This window comes from Chlamydotis macqueenii, chromosome 4, assembly GCF_036417535.1.
Source record: "Chlamydotis macqueenii isolate bChlMac1 chromosome 4, bChlMac1.mat, whole genome shotgun sequence".
Taxonomy (NCBI): domain Eukaryota; kingdom Metazoa; phylum Chordata; class Aves; order Otidiformes; family Otididae; genus Chlamydotis; species Chlamydotis macqueenii.
This window is the reverse complement of record NC_141559.1, coordinates 27826897-27847247: the sequence shown is the minus strand read 5'-3', so window position 1 is coordinate 27847247 and position 20351 is coordinate 27826897. Positions and strand designations below refer to the sequence as shown.

General features: G+C 40.6%; 1 protein-coding gene across 3 annotated transcripts in view; it reads right to left on the bottom strand.

Annotated features, from left to right (window-relative positions):
- The window catches only part of MANBA (mannosidase beta), a 55550-nt gene extending 35298 nt beyond the window's left edge, over positions 1-20252 (bottom strand). Inside the window, exons 1-6 of one of the 3 annotated variants that reach the window (XM_086746702.1) lie at positions 18422-20252; positions 10143-10237; positions 9544-9649; positions 7493-7663; positions 4792-4915; positions 2259-2434 (exon numbers count right to left, since the gene is read on the bottom strand). In XM_086746702.1, coding sequence (XP_086602828.1) covers positions 2259-2434; positions 4792-4915; positions 7493-7663; positions 9544-9649; positions 10143-10237; positions 18422-18694 — 945 coding nt within the window. In that variant the 5' untranslated portion in view covers positions 18695-20252. The other 2 variants (XM_086746703.1, XM_086746704.1) reach the window with 2 other exon arrangements.
- Positions 20253-20351: the final 99 nt, after the last annotated feature.

The window sequence follows — 20351 nt, the reverse complement described above, 5'->3', positions numbered from 1 at the left end:
TTTTCAGATAAAATGAGGCCCCAGAGCAGCCCAACAGTATATTTTGCTGTAGCCATACTTGGAGACAATCATGAATGTATCTACTAACATTTCAACTTCCCCAATACAGAATTATCATAACTGCTTGTGCAGAAGTACTAATCTCTGTGTTGCACGGATACAAATGGAAGCACAAAATCAGCGTGTGCCTCAACAACAAGAGAGTGTTTGCAGCGCCTGGCATGGCTGGAGTGTCTCATTGGCCATTAATGATGTCATCCTCACGCTCACCATTAGATGATAAGCAAAATGCTGTCATGTTAGCAACACAGCACTTTGTGGCAATTGCAGGAAGACTGCTACACATCTCGGTGTATGCACCACTCAAACACCTACTGACTTCGCAAGATAATCTGCAACAAACTCTCAACTAGAAATAAGTTTCTGGTGAGGTCTCATTATTTAACACGGACCACACAAGTCTGTTGTACAGAGTTAGGCTTGTCAATACCTGAAAACATATTGCAGGGCGTCTCATAAAATCAGCTGTGAATTCATGCAGCAAAGCCTTTTGTGTACAAAGAATAATAAAACTCTGTAGCCTCTGCTCTGAAGGAAGTGCTTCCTCACAAACTTGCAGTCAGATTTATTCTGAGGTTAGGGATAGGGCAATTAAATAAACCAAAATAATTTTTTAAATCTCTCATTGCAGTGTCTGCTTAATGTAATCCCCAAAAAGACTAAGCACACACTAATGATTGTTTTAAATGAAACTGGGTATTTGTAATTGCTCATGCAACTTGCATGTCAGGTGACAACAGTAAGAAAAATCATGTTTGTATGTTTTTATGCTTTCGTGTCAAAATAAAACAAAACACATAACTATGCAAGTCACTGAGTGTGCATATTAGAACATAAATATCCTGCTTCCCTTTAACATATGCATTTTCTCCACTCAAACAACTGACAAGGGAACTTGAGAATACATGCATAATGCATTCAAACTGAGGAAAGAAATGCAGAGTTACACAGCAACAGAGAAAATCAGTAGAGCCAGTAAAATATACAAAGGTTTGAAGGCAGACCCTGAAACGTTATTAACTGCCAGAACCGTCAGAAGCCCCAGATTCCTGCTCACAGCACACAGCTCACTAACAAATCTAATTGTGCCCTGTGGCAGTGAAGTAGACGGCAGCTCCTGTTACGCTGTTGGCTCCAGCAGAGAACACTATCAGCTGCAGCTGCTGCTGCGCCTGCCAGGGCTCCCACCCTGCTCGCTGGCCTGGGCCTGCCACTCTCGGGTTCAGTTCTGCAGCCAGCTCTACTAGGGCCCTTCTCTCTGAGCAAGAAGCCAAGACAAAGTTTATGCTTCTTTTTGCCACACTGGGCTCACTGCCTAATTCAAGACACTTACCTATTTGTCAACTAGAACAGACACACTGATTTTCTCATCTCTCAAGTCTATTTATCTTTTCTTAATTACACCTGTGTGATAAACTCAACAGTTTCTAAAAAAGCACATATAAAACAAATTCTATAGAAGTTAAATAATGTTGGCAAATTAAGTCTGTCACCACATTGTTTCCCAATACCCTCTGAAGGTAAGCAGATAAATTCTTTCCTCTTTCATCACTGGGATGTATACCGAACTCATCATTTTTAAATTGAATTCTTTCCTCATTAGAGCATGCTTTACCTCTCTAAAATTCCTCCTGATTTTTGTCTACCCAGGAGACTAGAAGGCAACATAAAGAAGTACTAGTCCACAAAATTTCCACCAACCTCACTGCCAGAGAAGTTCTTTATAGGGCTTTTTTGCTTTTATTTACCTGGAAGAGTATCTACTGAGAGGTTTGAGGAATGTTTCCTCTCTTTCCTTGGAGAATCATGCATACTGTAGTACATTCTTGTCCAAATCAGTCCAGTAAACAATAGCATGGAAGACAAGATACCTACTACCACTTAAGTTAAGTGACACAGGGTATCCAAAGGTTATCTACCTAAACAGTGGCCAGTGATTATGTGATGTTTTTGTTTTGCAGTAAGGGAAAGGTTTCACCATCTTTTTGACACCGAGCTCTGTAGCCCCACAGACATCAATTTTAGAGAGGAAAAAAAGTTGTTCTCCTATCCTGCAAGGGGTACAGAACTGTTGTTAAAGTCAGGAACACAGTAAGGAAGGGGAGTGATACTTAAAACTGGCACAGAGGCAGAAAGACACATTGGAAACCAGGGGAAGCATTTTGCAGTTGGCTATGGATCCACACACACCTCCTTACCTTGTTGATGTTTACAACCAGCACAATGCTTCCTTCTCCAGGTTGAAGCTCCACACAGAATGCTTGCTGTGTTTGCAATTTGGGAATGTTCACAGTCACAAGACCTGCAATTGGCTTGGAGCTGACTACATCAAAAACAGACTCGATTTCAAGACTCCACTGCTGAGCATTCTTTACTGACGGGGGAGAAAAAATGGGAAATTAGGAATTGTGTTTATATACCTATTAGTTAACATGATCTCTCATCAAAGAAACAATTCAAACACCTCAGATTAAATTTAACAATTTTCAGGCTGTGTTTGAAACAGACCTACGAGGTTATCTTCTTGTTTAGTGCAATTGATATGCATTTAATAATAACTACATAATAGGATTTATATTTTATAAGTTTCTCCTTTTTTTTTTTTTTTTCATTCAAAAGCCATCCAGAGGTTTTTCAGAGTTCTGTACAAAAGTCAGAGACCAATGCACCAGCCACTTCATTAGGAAGGATTTTTCCCACCAACTCCCATAGACATTATATTTGCTTTTAGTCAGCACTCATATGAACATGGTACTCTTTGGGAAAGATCGTAATCACAAGGCAGTACAATCACTTTTGTCAATGAAACAAAAACAGTATTAACAGAAAATGAGCTGAATTCATACAAGAGTCACTAGACAAAATGAATGGAGTTATGCTGGGGATGAATTGGGTCCATTGTGTCTAGACTTAATGGGCTGTATCTTTATGTCCCTTCAGCAACCAAAGTGTGGTGGAGGAAACAAGTTAATGACTTCCCTGAGATCTCTCTACAGTTACCTCAGATGGTCCTCTCCTTTACAGAACTTACTGAATAAGGCAAGCCAGGGTCAAGGGTACTCAAGATTAATGTGTAAATTTGCCATTAACTTCAGCAATTAAATTATCTATCTACAAACATAGCCTGGCTAATCCTATACTTCAAATATCTAACATCTTAATATCTTAACATCTAAGCAAAAGCAAATAAAACAGAAACCAACGAAAACTAGAACTAAGACACATTTTGTATACACAAACTACTAATCACTCACTTTCTCTTGTCATTTATATATTTTAGCTCTCCTTCCTCCAGGAGAGAAAGAGAGCTCCATCCAAAAGTAAAGAATTACTTTCGGCCGTGGTGTGATCTTCACTGTCTTTTGTAGAATGAAGAGCAATGAATGTGTTCCCAAGTTTATATTACACCTAGCATTGGGAAGACCAATTTTCAGAAATGTTGAAGAGGTTAAAAAAACACCCACCCTGCCTCACAAGGGTCAGCCATGAGAGTATGTTTTCCCTTTCCTCCAAGGGCATCTAGAAATTCCAGCCCACTCTTAATGGCATGAACTATGGGGTCTAGGCACAGAAATCAAGAACAATGAATCTTTTACAGGCTCAGTGGTCAAAAGGCTATAACAGCAAATCTGATGAGCAATATAACTGCATAGGCAGCTTAAATTCAAGTTGTTAATTTACTCTTTATTTTTCAAATGTTACTGTGTTTGAATAGTAATAAGCTCTGGCTCAGGTTCCAAACCACTCTCTGCTGAATGAAAGAGGTTTCCTCTCTCTGCTTACCCAGAGAGCAAGACTTTACCTACCAGAAGGTGGAGTTGTGGGAATGTGGGAGGGACCAGAAAAGATTTTTACTGTAACTAAATTTTAGAGAGCACACAGAGTCTGTGCTGGGGCTTTCCATGGAAATTCCATTCACGTTAATTCCAGCTAAGACCTGCAGCTATTTCAGGAAGCTTTAAAAGCAGCGAGGGAGTGACGTCTTCCTCTTTTATTCATACACAACAACTCTGTTCCCAAGGGCTGAAATTCAACCCAGTGCAGAGGACTCAGGCACTAGCCTTTACTTCACTGAACACTGGGCTCAACAGGCAGTGAAAGAAAGCATGCGGGTGGTCTGCAATGGGCCATGTTACCGTTTACAGAAAGCTTCAACAGAAAATCCACTATTTTTGTTCAGCTGCAATGATCTTCAGGACAAAGGAGAGGAAAATCAAAGACCATGTCAAGGGAGGAAACCAGTTTGGTAAGTCAGGTAGGTAGCAGGAATGCAGAAGTTTATCCTCTCAAATTGCAGCCTTAACAAATTACCCTTGCATAGCACGCCTGCTTTTCTCTCTCACACTTCATGTTGTGTCCTGAAAACTCAGCATTCTTGAAACTCTGCTCACTGTGCATTTGTCTTCCCAACACAAAACTAAATTCCCATAGCAAGAAATTTTTCAAAACAGGAGAAGAGGGGGTAACCTCAGCTATACTACTTATATTTCTGCAGTTATTCAGGGATCTTTAAGCAAAAAAAGATTCTGAATTCTAATATTTTTAATCACTATTGTTTGTACTGAAGTACTGTTTCAAGACCTAAAAGGGTGTGCTGTGGTTAAGAACTACACACAAAGTCATAATAAAACAATAGAACCTCTCCGAAACTGACAGTTAATTGAGCTTAACAACAAGATGGTTTGTATTTCCAAAGGTGAAACAACAACAAAAAGTAGTAACAGGACTTACCAAAGAAAGAAGTCAAAGAAAAGTAAATTAGGTAATAATGGTTATAGGCCTCAATCCTAACATCTTTCCAGATTCCTTGAGTTGGAAAAGAAGGTCCCCAGTCCCAGCTAAATGAACACTGCTCCTGGAATACAAAATGATTATGTTACAATTTACTATTTTCACACAGATATTGACACTGTGCCAGAAATAAAAATTATTTTCTATCTAGAAATAAAATATTGCCATGCACTGAAGGAATTTTTCCAATTTCCATAAACCCAGAAGAGCCTACGATATTTTTTCTCTTATTTCTTGACCTGAACTCTGCTGCTACCTATATTATATAAAAAATACAATTTTGTATTAAACATCCATGTATAGCAAAATTTTATGTTAGTGAGAGAGCAAAAAACCACCTAGCCCACCACTTAAAAAAAAAACCAAAACCAAAACAGTAAAGATCAAAAAAACAAGCCAGCAGGTGATTCCCAATTCAGCTCTGAATTATCATAGTTTGTAATGTCAGTATGTAATTCTATACCTAAAAGACAAAGTAAGCAGAAAACTGATGGTTACAGAGGTTAAAGTATTTTAAAAGTACAATATCAAATTAAAAATCATGGGCATATCTGAAATACTCTATCCTTTATTGTTTGTTATAGCACCACAGATTAGTACAAGCAAACAGATGCGCATGTTTGGTGCATTCGTGTACTTCAGTCACGTTCACTGATTGTCCCCTTTTTGTGGTTCTCTTACACAAAAACAAAGGGAACAAAAACACAGCACAGAAATAGCTTAGTTCTGGTTCTAACATTAGAATAACTGTCAGAACTATAAAATGCTGGACAGGCAGAGAAGTATCTACACTGCTTTCCGTTTAGCTAGCTGTTTTCAAACCTGGTGAGACCTCTAGTTAACAAATCCCTTGAAGACATCTATTCAGCTGCCCTCCAAGCTTCACACAGCCCCAGCCTCCAAAGCAAATACAATAGATCTCCTTAAAGTCTTGTACAGTGACCTACAGTTCTAAATTTAGAGACTAATAACATACAGCCGAGGCATACTAATTTTGGCAAACCACATTGCACACATCTAGCCTATCCCTTGCATCGCTGCAGTCAGCCTGCCTGCCTATCAAGTTGCAAAAGAGCCTTCCAGGAAACAAGCACTGTACCTATTTCAAGTGTAAAAACAGGGACAACACATTCTTAGAAAACAAGTCAGATTGAAAGTAATATTTATAAAAAATAAACAAATGAATCACTGACAGATTGTCAGGTTTCACTAATAATATTGCAGAGACCGCTATCAGAAATAGTTAAAGGCCTGCGTTTTGCCACAAATTCCTAAGATTTAAATCCGTTTACTGCGCTTAATACTGAACCTGAAATGTGTAAACAGCTCTCCATTACTTTAAGATGGTAAGCAGCCAGCTTACTTTAGCAATGTCCTAGTATCTTCATTTACTTTTAAATGTGACATCACTGCTGTTGTTCCATATACTTGGAACTAAAAATGTTTCTGGAAATGTCTGGAGCAGCTTCCAAGTTAAGTCAAACAACTCCTTTAAGGAAAAGCACTGAAGTACTTTCTTACAAATTTAAAGGTATAGTTCAGTAAAGCGTAAAATCATTCCTAGCCATTTCTGCTCTATAATAAGATTACAGCTGTTTAAGTGCCTTCTTCCTTCCAGGCTGCTCCCTGAACTGATTTCTAAGAAATGCATGGACTCAGAAAAATTAATCGATTTTCTAAAATGTAGTGAAAATAAAAGTAGCAGCAAGTAGTAATAATGACAACATCTTAATCCTGAAGGATCTTGCCAGGACAACATGAAGCCCACCTTTCCATTAATAAATTTTAAAGGAAATTGCATCCAGGTTTAGACTAACGGGATTCTAGTCATTATTTTGAGGAGGCTCTAAAAGGACTTTTTTGAAAAAAAATTAAAAATTATTAACAAGAACAAAAACACACAAAAAGAAATTCCAAAGTAACATGACCTATCCATTGTCTCTAGCTGCTGCAAAGCTATCAGAAATATATGAGATGCTACTCAAATGATAGTTTGCCTTGAGTAAGTTTTAACAGCAATGAAGCCATGTCTTAAACCAGAGTTTTTGAGCTTCTTTCATTGTATATTACGTCGTTGTTTTCACTGAATATGTACTTATAAGTCACACTTCACAACATCGTAATAAGATGAGAACAGGTCCTCTCTTAGGGAATGCTTCTTGGGATATGCAGAGCTGCCCAGTATAAATAGCACAGCACATGAGCAATAGCAAACACTCACAAAGCTGCTTGGCTGAGATTTTTACAGCCTTGGCAATATACACTAGTATTTGCAACAGTGAACTCTATTGTCAGCATACATTGCTAAACCCACCCAGTGGATCAAAACGTAATGATTACACATTTCTCAATGCTTTCCTCCTCTCTTTGCAGCAAGTCTTCTTGCTGACTCCTTGACAAAAAAACCAGCCTTTTAAACATTCTTATCACCTAGATGTGAAGCCTGGCCTTCTCATGCCTCTTGTATTATCGACATGCTAGATTACAGGTTTCTAGGGGGGACAGGAGAAGGAAGCTGCAATGAAAAATATGCTCTACTTATAAAATGACATTGCAGGTTTCAGAATACATCTGTTAGGACAGCATGTGGTACATTCCTATTCCCGAACCTGAAGCCAGAGACAGACAATTCTGCCCCTACCTTTCTGATGAAATTAGCATGGCACTCTCCTTTCTGCACAGGTGGAGGGCATGCCGGGGGGATGCTGTACGCTTTGTGATATCTGCTCTGCTCTGCTGCATATGAAATGGCTGATAAGAAACGGACTTCGACAAAATTGACGTCCTTTATCACACTGGTAATATCAAAGCTCTAGGTCAAGGAAACAGAACAAAATCACTACAGTGCTGACATTTATTTACGAGATTTATAATCACTGTTACATTGATATTCTAATACCATACATATATTATTCAAGGGCATTTGAACTGCAGTCTCAACAGGTTCTGGTTTTGGAGGAAAAGAAAAGCTACTTCTTAAGCTGAAAAAAGAAAATACACAGTAACATTTCAGATACAAGGAGATGCTCTGGGGCAAACCACTTTCCCCGTACTGAGCCCCAGTTGCAGGCTGCCGCACTCTGCTTACACACTGAAGTGCTTGAAGGATAAAGACGGCAAGAGAATCTTTACCCTCCTTCCTCACTCAGAACTCATTTGCATCTCTAGAAAGACACCTTGTTCCAACTCAGAAAGCTGGTCTCTGCAGGAGTCCTTCCAACTCACACTGTGCTGCCAGCTTATCTACCACAAAGCATTGAGCTGCCTTCAGTGCCACCTGCCCTCTCATCCCCAAAATGTACAAATACACGTTCTAAATAAAGCATTTGAGAGCTTCCTCACTGGGTCACAAAATCCCCTTCAGTGTGGCTGGATAGAAGGATAAATATTTGGTTTCAAAATTATCCTGTGCTATCAAGATAATATGGTTCCAATGGTTGATATCCATTTCTTCCTCACAGTGTTCATTTGTGACAAACCATGTCTTGGCAACTTCTTCAAAACTGTAAGAAGCCCAGCTAGTATCACTTATGTCTGTAGCATACCACAGAAAATTACAAAGCAAACAGTATCCCCCATACAGAGCCTTCACAGAGTCCTTCCTGCAGACATAGTTGTCATGTGGAACAGGTGAACGAAGCAGAAGTTTGGGTCACAGTAATCCTAGACTCAATCTAATACAGTTCACTCTGGTTTTTACAGTGAAGGCCATTTCATGAAGTGTTACAATGGGAGACAGAATGAAGCTGCAGAAATAAGGGCAAAACAATATCACTACCCAATTCTACAGAGCCTGTTAACTGACAATCCTTTAAATATTCTCCAAATAGTAAATAATTACAATTTCATAAAAGCTCTATGAAATTTCCTATTTCACAGATGGTAAAACTAAGTCACAGAGATATTAAGTGATTTGTCCCAGGTCACATAGACCCAGGTGGCAGAATCTAGCTCTCATGTCGCAGGCCAGTACCTCTGCAATAAAACCTGACGGAATGGCAAACGCTGAGATATGAACACCAGATTTCTTTTGTAATTCAGTTACTCCACTAAGATTCTTCCTTTAACTTTTCCTTTTTTGACTCTTAAAAGAGAAAAGTAAGGATTGTCGCTTATGCTAGTACTCAGAATAATTTTATATTTTAAAGCTATAAAATCAGTTTTTGCCACTCTCAAGATTATTCTATGATGAGTACTCTCATGCTGCAGGACAGTGCTATCAAAAGCCCAAAGTTAAAAATAAAAAACCCTATATAAAAAAAAAGTATGGAAACACTTACAAAGACTTTGCAACACATGCATTTTCATTTCAGTATTCACATGTAAACCATTCTAATACCAATTAGTAAGCAGATTTACAGCTAATATAACAGATTTAAGCTTATGTTTTCTTGGAGCTGTGACAAATCTCAAAAAGCAAGACTTATATTATTAGCTGAACTGATCCCCTTGCGTGGGTCCACTCATTTAGAACTAGAGAAATTCACCTCGAGATCTGACCCTGCTGCTACTGAAAAAGTAAGTACACTTCTCTTTCTAACAGTTCTCTGATTACACATGCAGGCCTCAGGTCAGCACTTTCTGTGTCTAAGGACCTATTTTTAAGTGTACTTGAATGCACTGAAAGTGCTCAGCACAAAAGGGCTTTGAAGAAAAAACAGAAGCACCTTCAGAAATAAACACATTACTTACGTATCTGTTGAACATGTTGTCTGTTCTCCCAAGAGTGATATTGTTCATCAGGATCTGTGCTACTGTATCTACTCCCTCAAAAACCAAATTCACTTTCTGCCACTTTCTACAAAAGATAACATATACATAAAAAACTGTTAGAATCCCTAGAGTTAACAACACACAGGAGACATACAATATAAAAATGTACATCATCATTATCTTTAGCAGCAGTTGTCTCAACTACCTCCAAAAATGTTTGACTTAGTGTGGCTACATTGTATCTTTAAATAGTCAAATTAAGATGACAGCTGAAGTGGCTCAAGTCTGCAACACAACATTTTCACATATCCTCCAGATATCAGATGGGCTAGCTTCCAACTACTGTATTATCCTTCCTTAGTTGGCAATTCGTAAGTAATTTTTAACAATTAAAAAAAAAAAACAGGAAAAAGCAACTACTGAAGTATTCTTTAGCAACAGCTTTGCAGCTGCACATTATTGCATAATTTGTTTTATTAGATACAAATGTATTAAGCAGATTTTGAGCTGATGGATTAACTAGCAATTCTGCATGAAAGACAGCACAGAACTATTTTGGACACATCTTTACTGCATACTTGACGTCAAAAGGTGTTTTGAATGTCCTGCTGTAAGTCCAGTTATCCAGTGAGATCCATCTGTACATCACATCATTAAATCTATAGTACGGATCCTAATAACAGACCAAGAAGAAGAATATTAGAAGACTTATTCAGCAACAGTGTTACTGCGTTAAATGCATCATAATATCCATTAGATGAGCACTGCTTATTTCTGACAGTCTGAAAATGCAAAATCCACCTTGTTTAGTTAGTCCTGACATTCCTTTTCACCTTTGAAATAATATGTCAAAGCAAAGCTTTGGTAATATTTGACTTTACTTCTGTAGGTCAAAACCTGTTCGCTACAATGATTCATACTCAAATAGAGAGAGCAAGATTTGTTTTTACATAAGAAATGACTGGGCTGGAAATCAAAAAAAAAATCAAGACAGCTTGTGACTTAATGAGAGGAACAGAAATACAAACACCCTCATAATGATGGAGAAAGTAAGACTAATAGGATTTTAAGATGCAAATAAACAGCATTTTAGGCCTCTAGGGACAGCAGTGAACAAATCTCTACAGTTCAAAATAATTGCAAATACTCCAGTTGTTTCTTGTGAACTAGTCTTGATGTGGTAAGGCTAAATGAAATTGTTATATTTGGAAGGAGGGAGAAAGAGAAGGAGAAGCAACACAATTTGGTTTGTTGTATAAAATTAAATTACTACTTTTGAGAATAATGCTGCATTTATACTGAATGTGTTCTTTTCCCTTCAGTCACACTACCTAGGAAGAATAAAGGCACAGTTGGTCTCAGTTATGTCCTGAACCTTTTTGGCTTCCTGTCGTATTTATTATCTTACGGTGGGTCACAGCTTTCCTCACCTAGGCTGAAGAAATCACTTATGTGGACCTGACAACCCACTGCCTGGCACCTCGTACAAAGGCAGCAGAAAGGTACGGTGTTACGTCCTTATGTCAGACAGTTCAGAGTGCAGGTATCTGGGTCAGTGACTGACAGCTCACTTCAATCCTCTACAGCAGCCACAAAGCTGAACTGCTCTCCCAAAGACCAGTCTCTTCTGGACTACATGACTCAAACCCAGCTAAGAGAAAGCATAGCTGTATTAAGGTTCCCTTTGATATGAGTCTTCTACAGTACCAGCACAGCTATCTACCCTGAATATATCCAGGTTCACACTGAAGAAAATCTGCCCAGCTTTTCTTTTTCTTCTTGCTGAATCTCAATTTCACGAGTCAGTCAATACTAATGACACTTCTGGATTTGAAATCTTCTGAAAAACAGTGTTCCATATATCATATTTGTTTTACAACTAATAGGGTCAGGCTCTGTAGTGTAAACACAAACCAAACCTACAGACTCAGCAGAGCAAAATCATAACATCTAAGTGACTGTCCTCAGCAGCATAATCTCTTCTGGAGTCCCACAGCAATATAACCACCATTCCTTGAGCCTGTACTGAGGGAAAGGTGTCACCTTGCCTCTATATGCTGTGCTCTATCAAACAAATGTCTTACTACAAAGCAATACGAGTCGAGAATGAAAGGTCTTGTTTCCTCAGTGAAAGTGTGACCTCTGTATTGGTAACACAGTGTAGTCGCTAAAAGTTAAGTCAGCATGAGCTTACCAGAACAATTACTGAATTTTAAGATATCCATACCATTACTTTTATATGCAAAATGCTTGGGGAATATATCTCAGACTTTTATTAAGATCCAAAATTTAAGGCTAATAAATGTATATTAAAATGCAAATTTAGCCTCATAAAAGAAACTCCATTAAGATTACTGTACTGAGACAATGAAAGGCAAGTGTCAAATGTCAGAGACCATGAAAACCCACAATATGTCCTTAAAAAGCACGTTTTCAACTACTGCCTTGCTTTAACATTAGATACTATTTTATTTTAGGTTATGCTTTGGAAAACATGCATGTTAAATTTCAATCACTGTGTGAAATATTTAACAAAAGGCATAAGATGCCAGTTGTAAATGCACTAGCAACAGTTGTCTGTAAATCCAAAACCTATTTGGTTAGTGGTCAAGAAATCAACATGACTGCCTCATCAAAGATCAAGACCTTGCATGAAAGGAACCTGCGCTGTTTCTCCCACCAAAGCATGGATACTGAAATGTTAATGAAGAAAGATCTGTCATTTACAGAACACAAAACTAGTTGTCTAGCAGCAGAGAGAAATGTATGAATGTTTCGTCAGAGGCACAAATGACATCATCAGATGAGCTCTTACAGCAATTTACAAACAGAGATGCTTGTTTAAATCTCCTCAGAGCGTACTGCAGATCCTTTTTCCTGAAGGGGTTTTCTTCTTCTGTATTAGTCTAACGCCTTCAAACTTCACGAAATGCATCAATTGCTAAAATCATGAGTCATAGAAGGTGCTAATTGGCCCCTTCTGCCACGCATGAATACTGTTTCTTCCTCACAGGCACCCACCTTTTTAGATGGGAAGCTCCTAGTTCTGTGTACCTTTATATAAAACTTAACAACTTACTGGTATCATTGCTACGTAACTAGTCAAACAGCTTCTATATCTCACAGAAAAGCAGTTAAATGCTAATACTGGTTAGGCATTTTAAGCATGACAAATGTTCCTTGTTGTAAAATCAGTCATGTGGCAATGTTCAAGCAATGCTTTTAAGGCAATTCTCAATATACAGGAAAAATGCATGACCATAACAAAGTCTTGTAAGAAAGGAAAATTACTGCTTCAATATCTTTGCTAGATAATTTACTTTTTCATTATTAAATGCAACTGGTTTGAATGCTGGAAGATGTACCTATAGAAGTCAAATTATTTGGATTTATCTGAAACAGAATTTCATCCCACGTTAAATCAGCTTACATTAATATTAAAGGTTTGTTTCAGAAAACTGGATGAAAAAAAAGACAAATTTAAAACTCTTAAGGGCACTGGGAGAATTTGAAAGATGGCAGGAAATAGACTGCATATGTATTAAATATACTTCACATTCATTAGCTCCACATGTTCCTGGAAGCAAGTCATGGAGGGGTGGAGTCAACGACAGCTACTTTTAGACCCCACCAGACATGACCGCCTTGCATTTTCCTGCTCCCTGCAATTTGGGGAAAAATTCTGAAACACTCAAGCTCCCTGCCTATTTGTTCTCTGCTCCCAACTTCAATGCTGTAAGCAAGCAGCAAATCACCTGCTAGGATGAGGTGAAAAGCCCTGCTACACAGCATCAAAAGGAAGCAATTTCCAGTTCGGATAACAGGACATCAGCAGGGCTTCAGAAGCACTGGCAGCACTAAACTGAAGGCACTGCCAAGTGGCTAGATGGAAGCTCCTCCTTGCAATGATTTTAAGGGGATATTGAAAAGCTAAGGGCTTCTCCTGTTAAGCTGGAAATGGATGAGACATGAACACATCAGAAGTGGGGCTCAAAGGGCAAGTGAGCGCTTTGTGCCAGGCACGCCCTGGCTCCGTGAAGAGCCAGCTTTGGGCCTCTGCGCAATCAGGTGTCCAGGGGAGCATGGTGCAAACACCTGACTGACACTAGATAGAGTCAGCTGGATCCACGCAGAAGATCAGCATATAATAAAATAAAATGTAGTAAAGGGAACAAAAACCAGATTCCTTTGCCTTACCCCGCTTTTGTTATGATCTCATTTGAAACTGCCTTGCATACTCTTCTCTCATAAATCAACTCTGCTGATATTTTATGATGTACACCATAAGAAAATCCTGCTGATACAACAGATTACCAAAATAAAACTTGCAAGTGATGTTGCATGATTTACAGTTTAATGATTTCACTGTTGCCAACTTCTGACTGGAAGCTAAATAGTTTAGATACTTATCTATATCCACACACTCCTTGATATCTCAAGCGATAGCAGTCAGGACATTTACACAATTTTCAGGAAGCCCAGTTTCACATATTTACAGCTTGAGTCAAGCTGAACAGTAGTGACGAATGGATTGTATTCTTTGAATATGAATTTTGGAAGTTCATCCTGAAGTGATTCAGTTTCAGTAGTTACTCTAATAAAGCAGTAAACTGAGTGTCACCTCATGCTCAACTATTTCATCGATGAACGACATAATCTGTTAGAACCACAGGATACCCAATGCAATTGTTACCTCACTTGGTCTGAAAAATCTAAGTTATGATGAAGTGTCAGAAAATATGCAAGAACATATTTTATATAAATGCAGAACAAGCTACAAAAAATACACACTACTTTACGAAACTGCAGAAATATCACTTGAGATATGTAAGCTTCTCTCTCTTCTGTTATATTTTAACATCCAAGTATGACCAAGACTACTGTAACCTTCTGAGCCAAGTGCATGCCCTTATTGTATAACAGGGCACAAACTGCAGTGTTATCCAGCCCCGATATTAGCATCCCAGTTGCAGACCCCCCATAAGAGTTCTTTACAAATTAAAGTGACAGCTAATAAGACAAAACAGCCTTTCTGTATGACTGCAAACGACTGGCAGATGAGAAAATCCAGCTACAATAGCCATATTCATCAGAATTGAAATTTTATAGGAGTCACCTGCCAGCAGAAATGGCACCATGCAGTACTTGGACAGTACATGCTAGAGGATGACTATTACGAGCATAAAGATTTAACGCACAAGTTACCTGCTGGTACCTCTTGCTTATCACAACTGTGCCTGAAAGAAAATACTATGCTGGCAGTACTTAAAAACTAGATCTTCAGACAAAATAGTTTCTGCAAATCTTCTTTTTACAGAGATGTAGGGTTAGCAATAGATTCGTTGCAAGTTTGTAAAATGTCTGTTTATGTCTGAGCTTCGCACTAAATTTATTCAAGTGACTATAACGCTTGCTTATGTGCATTTCTCATGTCTTTTTTAAATTTTACATGTAAATAGTAGCTGAACATGTACTCTGATGCTATCTCCTGCTCTTAGAGATTTATCTTAGTTAATTCAGCATTTGAACTATAATGGTTGAATACGGAAGAAAATAATACTTCAGCAGGAAACTCAAAAGTCTCTTCCCCAGGAGCATTTGCAAAGATATGTGCCTTTGGTGCATTCACAAAGATGCGTTCATCCAATGTATATTTTATAAGCCAAAGCGTACAGACATCTCTAGAACGACTGCTAAGAGGATCCAGCGAGATGAGTAATGAACCCTCAGTGTCAGAGATGTCTTTCAATTCAAACGTATGGCCTGCACAGCAGATTAAAGTAAGGTTACAGACATGTAATAAACAAAAGCATCCCTGGGCAAAACCAGTTTGTGCATCAACCTAAATTTGAAATGAACCACACAATTACAAATAAGTTGCTTGCAGTCTACTCTTGCAATTTAAGTCACCTTTTGCAGGCTTAATATCTGTCAGCTTATTCTTGCTGCTTTCCTTCCCCTCATTTGTGAGATACTCATTAAGCTACATTGTTGGAGTAGGACCTGCCAAATTTTGTTTTAATTTCTGTTTTGGGTGCTAACCCATGAAAAATTCCCAAGGATATAGAAGCAAAGGATGCATTGCTATTTGCCATGATTTCTGCAAATCACACAGAAAAATACAGGAATATGATTTTAGGTATCTGCATTTGAAAACATTTGGTCATAAGCATTTTCACTGCAATGAAGAAATCTCAGGACAAACAGCTGAGCCACACTTTGCAGCACAAAGCCACATGTTGCAGTAAAGAATTATGTCACCGGCTCCTTCCAAACCACCCAGGTTTGCTCCTTTGCAGAATTCTACAACTGTGGTGGTAGGGATCAACTACATTTAACACTGTCCGTGACAGATTTGAAATCTGCTAAGGTTGCTCACGTATTTTGGTATACTCTCCATTCTACCTTTTAAACAAAAATGTGATTTTAAAACAAATTAGTTATTCTGGTACAAATATTGGTGTGCATGCTTCTTTCTGTAAACTGTGCTTTGCTAAACTGAGGAAGAATGGGTTTAAATTGATCTTAAGTTACCTGTACACACCTACACATGGAAAGATGTTAGCTCATTCTGAGCTTGGAACTAGCCAGATACCAGCTGGGTCCAGTCCAGAGGTCAAGCAACCCCCCTAGTGAAGTATTTCGGTTAACTCAGCTCCTCAGCAGAGCATACTAATTCTAACACCACCAACTCAGCGACAGTTTCAGACTACAGCGGGTTCATAGCCGGCCCTATCAGCACATGTTTGGAGCAAGTTTATACTTGTATTCACGTAAACATGTTCTAAGTGTCCACAACCAATCATCATCGATTTAATTAGCCAAGCACCATCTACCTATTACCAAGACCCATGCTGCTGGCCTGCCGGCTGACTAAGCTCTCGTGCCTCTGTGCAGGCTTGGGATTCTGCCCAGGCACATGAGAGTTCATGATCACAGCCTCATTTCCAAAACATCATGCTGCTGCTTAAAATGACTAAAATTACAAGTCACTTTACAGCAATGCAGCTAAATTAGCAATCATATTTTCTCACTTCGTAAGAGTACTTAATGTGAGTAGTTAAATGTGAGTTTTTCACTACGTCATTATCTTGTGTGAGTCAGTGCATTGGTCACAGTTTCTCCTGAACGATTATTCACACTTCTTAAAGCAACGCCTCCCAGCACAGCCAAACATCTGAGACATTCAGTTTATCTTATGCACTTCTGCATGAGAACTGATGCAGTTCTCTTCACTGATCTTCCATATATAGTCTACCTGCCCACTGTACTTTTTAAAACTTGAGAAAAGCCATTTTAAAACCTTAATTGTATATGTTCAAAATGTCACATCACTTAGCATACAGATGTTGAAACAGCAGACCACCACGGCTCAGCTTCTCCCTCCTTAGTGTATTTACTGCTGACTATTTCTTTTATCTGGCAGTGACACTCTTTGGAATCTATTATTAGTGCTAGGATTCCCAACCTATGCTAACACAGAATAATGGCACTTTCTCCTTACGTCTCTCTAACTTTAGTCAGAGCAGAGCAGGATAATAGTCTGAAGAAGAAAAATTTAAAAACAGAAAATATTAAATGCACGCATCCAAAATGTATTTTTTAAATAAATGTTGTACAAGAAATGCAACATTGGGCCCACAATAAATACAGATATGTAATGCCTACAACAAATATAGACAGGTCTGATATACTCAGGCAATGTGTGACAGTATTTCATGTTTGCTAGTACAGTCTACTTTTCAGTTTTACAGATTATTTTAACTTCGCTATGTTTCATTTATTTTCCTTGTTCCAGGTACACATTTCACTTTCCACATACTTCCTTTTAAAAAGGCATCCTATTTTAACGATGACCCAGTTAGTGCCGTGTTTCTTGTCAGGTCTGGGTGACAAGCAGCTTATGCTGCTATCAGGGTACTTTGCTACCAACCTACAATGGCAGTTTTGATCATTTGTCCCAGAACATGGTCACTATGTTTTCATAAATCTGAAAACGAAAAGAGGCAACAGTAAACAGCAGCAGCAAAGCTTCTTAAAAGTGTTTAAGAAGCTGGCAGGAACTAGTCTTTTAAATGTAACAGTTTTATACTCATCTTTCAGAATATACTTCCCTGAGGCAGCACGGGAGCACACAAGCTCAATTGTTCTGATGTGCTCTGCAAGCGTTAAAAGGGATTTTTAATGGACTGAAATGCCCGAAATCCCGACTTCTTGCATCAAATCAAACTTCAGCAGGGTGCGCTTAACTTTTCATTCTTTTGAGGTAATGTTGTAGGTAAACATGACTTACATGCTGTGATGCTGTTGTAGGTATCTGGTGTCAGCATCTTGGTTCCATGTTAAAACCACAGAATCTCACACACTGCAGAGCATGGTAGTGCATTTGTATCCCTGGCCTAATTTGTGGGAATGCATTTGTATCCCTGGCCCAATTTGTAACTGCTCTGCCACAGATAACCTCCAGTTATCTCCACCTGAGGATGCTGCAGCCACCAAACACTTCGCTGCTCGAGCAGCGAAAGGCACAAAGCCTGAAAGCTGCACTAGTAGTGCCAGCCAAACCTGCAGCAGCTGAGGCAGCTCCCGGTGCAGAGCGGTGTTTTTTAGGGGGTGAGGGGGCTGCCTCTAGCCGTGCTCCTGAAGGCCTCACACGGAGGGCTCGTTTGTTCCCTCTGCGGCAGGCTGCCCGCTTCAGAGCGGGCACAGCAGGTGCGAGGCCTCTCCTCGGCAGCCGCCACACCGCAGCGGCCTGCTCGGCTCTCCCCGCCGCGCTCCGGGCACGGTCGGAGGCGGCCCCGCCGTCCAGGGCCAGGGGGAGCCGGGCGAGGGGTGCCGCCGCGGCTGCCTACCGTACCTGGATGAGGCCTCGGCGGTGCAGGGCGGTGTGCACGCAGCCCGGCACCTCCCCCTGGAGCACCACCGAGCCGTTCGCGTTGCCCAGCTGCCAGCTCCCCCGCAGGCTGTGCACGTCCGGCCCGCCATCGGCTGCAGCAGCTGCAGCAGCCGCCGCCGCTAGCAGCAACAGCGGCGGCGCAGCTCGGCCCATGGCCGCCCGCAGCCGCCGGGAGGAGCGAGAGGGCGGCTCAGGCGGAGCGGCGGCTCCGCGCCGCGGCCCCCTCAACGCCATGGCCCACAGAGACGCTGCTGCGGGACGACGGGCGGAGGAGGGAACCGGTCCCTGGGGCCGGCGGCCACCCAGCCAGGTCTCCGCCGCGCTGGGGCGGCGCTCGGGCCGTTCGCAGCCGGTGGGGGCGGGGCGGGCGGCCGCCTCCCGCCGCCCGTTAACGGCTCTCCGCGGGCCGGAGAACGCTGAACGGTCCCGCTGAGGGGGAAGAAAAGATGGCGCCGCGGAGGAGGAGGCGACACCGCTCCCGCGAGGATTTCCAGTCAGCTGGAGAGCGGCTTCCCCCGCCTCGGACGGCCCTGAGAGCAAGCGGAGCGGCCACGGCCGCTTTCCCGCCGCCTCCCCGGCTACAGGGGCGATGGGCCCTTGCACAACGCGCCTCTCCGAGCCGGCACAACGGGAGGGCAGGAGGGCTCACCGAGCAGGGCATACACATCAACAGAAGAAAAAAAAATAATAAAAGTGGTGCGGGTTTATTTTTTTTTCTACTCCAAGGAGAGGAACAATAATAATAGGAGCAGTAGAAAGTTACAACTCTTTCAGATGTAGCAAATTAACTTAGAGCTCCTGAAAACTGCAGTGGAGGGGGAGGAATGACGATGAGCTGTGACAACACTGCAACAGGTAACTTTCAGTATTGGCTCTCTCAAGTCATGAGATTTTACATGGCCTCAGACTTCCACCTCCTTTTCCCCATAAAATTACAGAGGCATATAAAACTGGAATGAACGTCACAAATATATCATAAAAAAATACTCTGTTTTCTCATAAAGCAGTGCTAGAAATGTTGCTGTGGATTTTCTTTATAAAAATTGGGTATGTTCATCTGCAAAGGAGCTCCAAAGAAACGACCTCAAGTATGGTTTCCAAACTTCATACAAGCTTTCCTCCATGCCCCTGCTAGCTTAATCCCTTTGTTCACAGCCCAAACCCAGGAATTAAAGCAACAAGTTCTTAAGTAGCTCAGTGGAAAGTGTGACAGGTAATCAGTGGCCTGAGACACACTTTTAGGTGTAGCCAGCCACCCTTCTTTATGCTTTTGTTTCCATGAAACCCTGATGCAGAGGTCCCTAGATCACCTCCATGAACTGGAGATGGTTCACACCATGGCAGGGTTGCACTTTGTCTAGCTGTTTCTCCAGCTGAAGCTATACAGCAGGAGGAGAACAGCTGTGCAATGCACTGAATCTCAGTTCACAACACAGAAGGGTACTCAGACTTTGAGGACTCTCCAATTGCAGGAGTGGCTAACCCACATACCTTCAAAAGGTTATGACAGCACGAAACAGAGTGACAGCACAGAAGAGTACCTAAGAACTTTCAAGACTAGATTCCCTATATGCTTGCTCTGCTGTGAGGAGATCAGAAAGCAGTTGGCTTGCTTTTCTTCAGATACGAATTACTTTATCCCCTCAACCAGCTCAAAATGAAATTGAAAATGCTCATTTCAGCCACCACTCCATGCCCTTAGCTTATGGTCTGTAGCACTTTAGGGTTCATTTTGGGTTTAGGTTTTTATTGTTGTTGATGGTGGTGGGGTTGGTGTTTATTGATAAAGCACAGTTGATTAAATGAATGTTCCATTCGGATTTGTGTGATTTTTACTGAATTTATGAACCAGGTCAGAATCTTGGTCAGGTAGGTAATTTGCTGTCTTAGA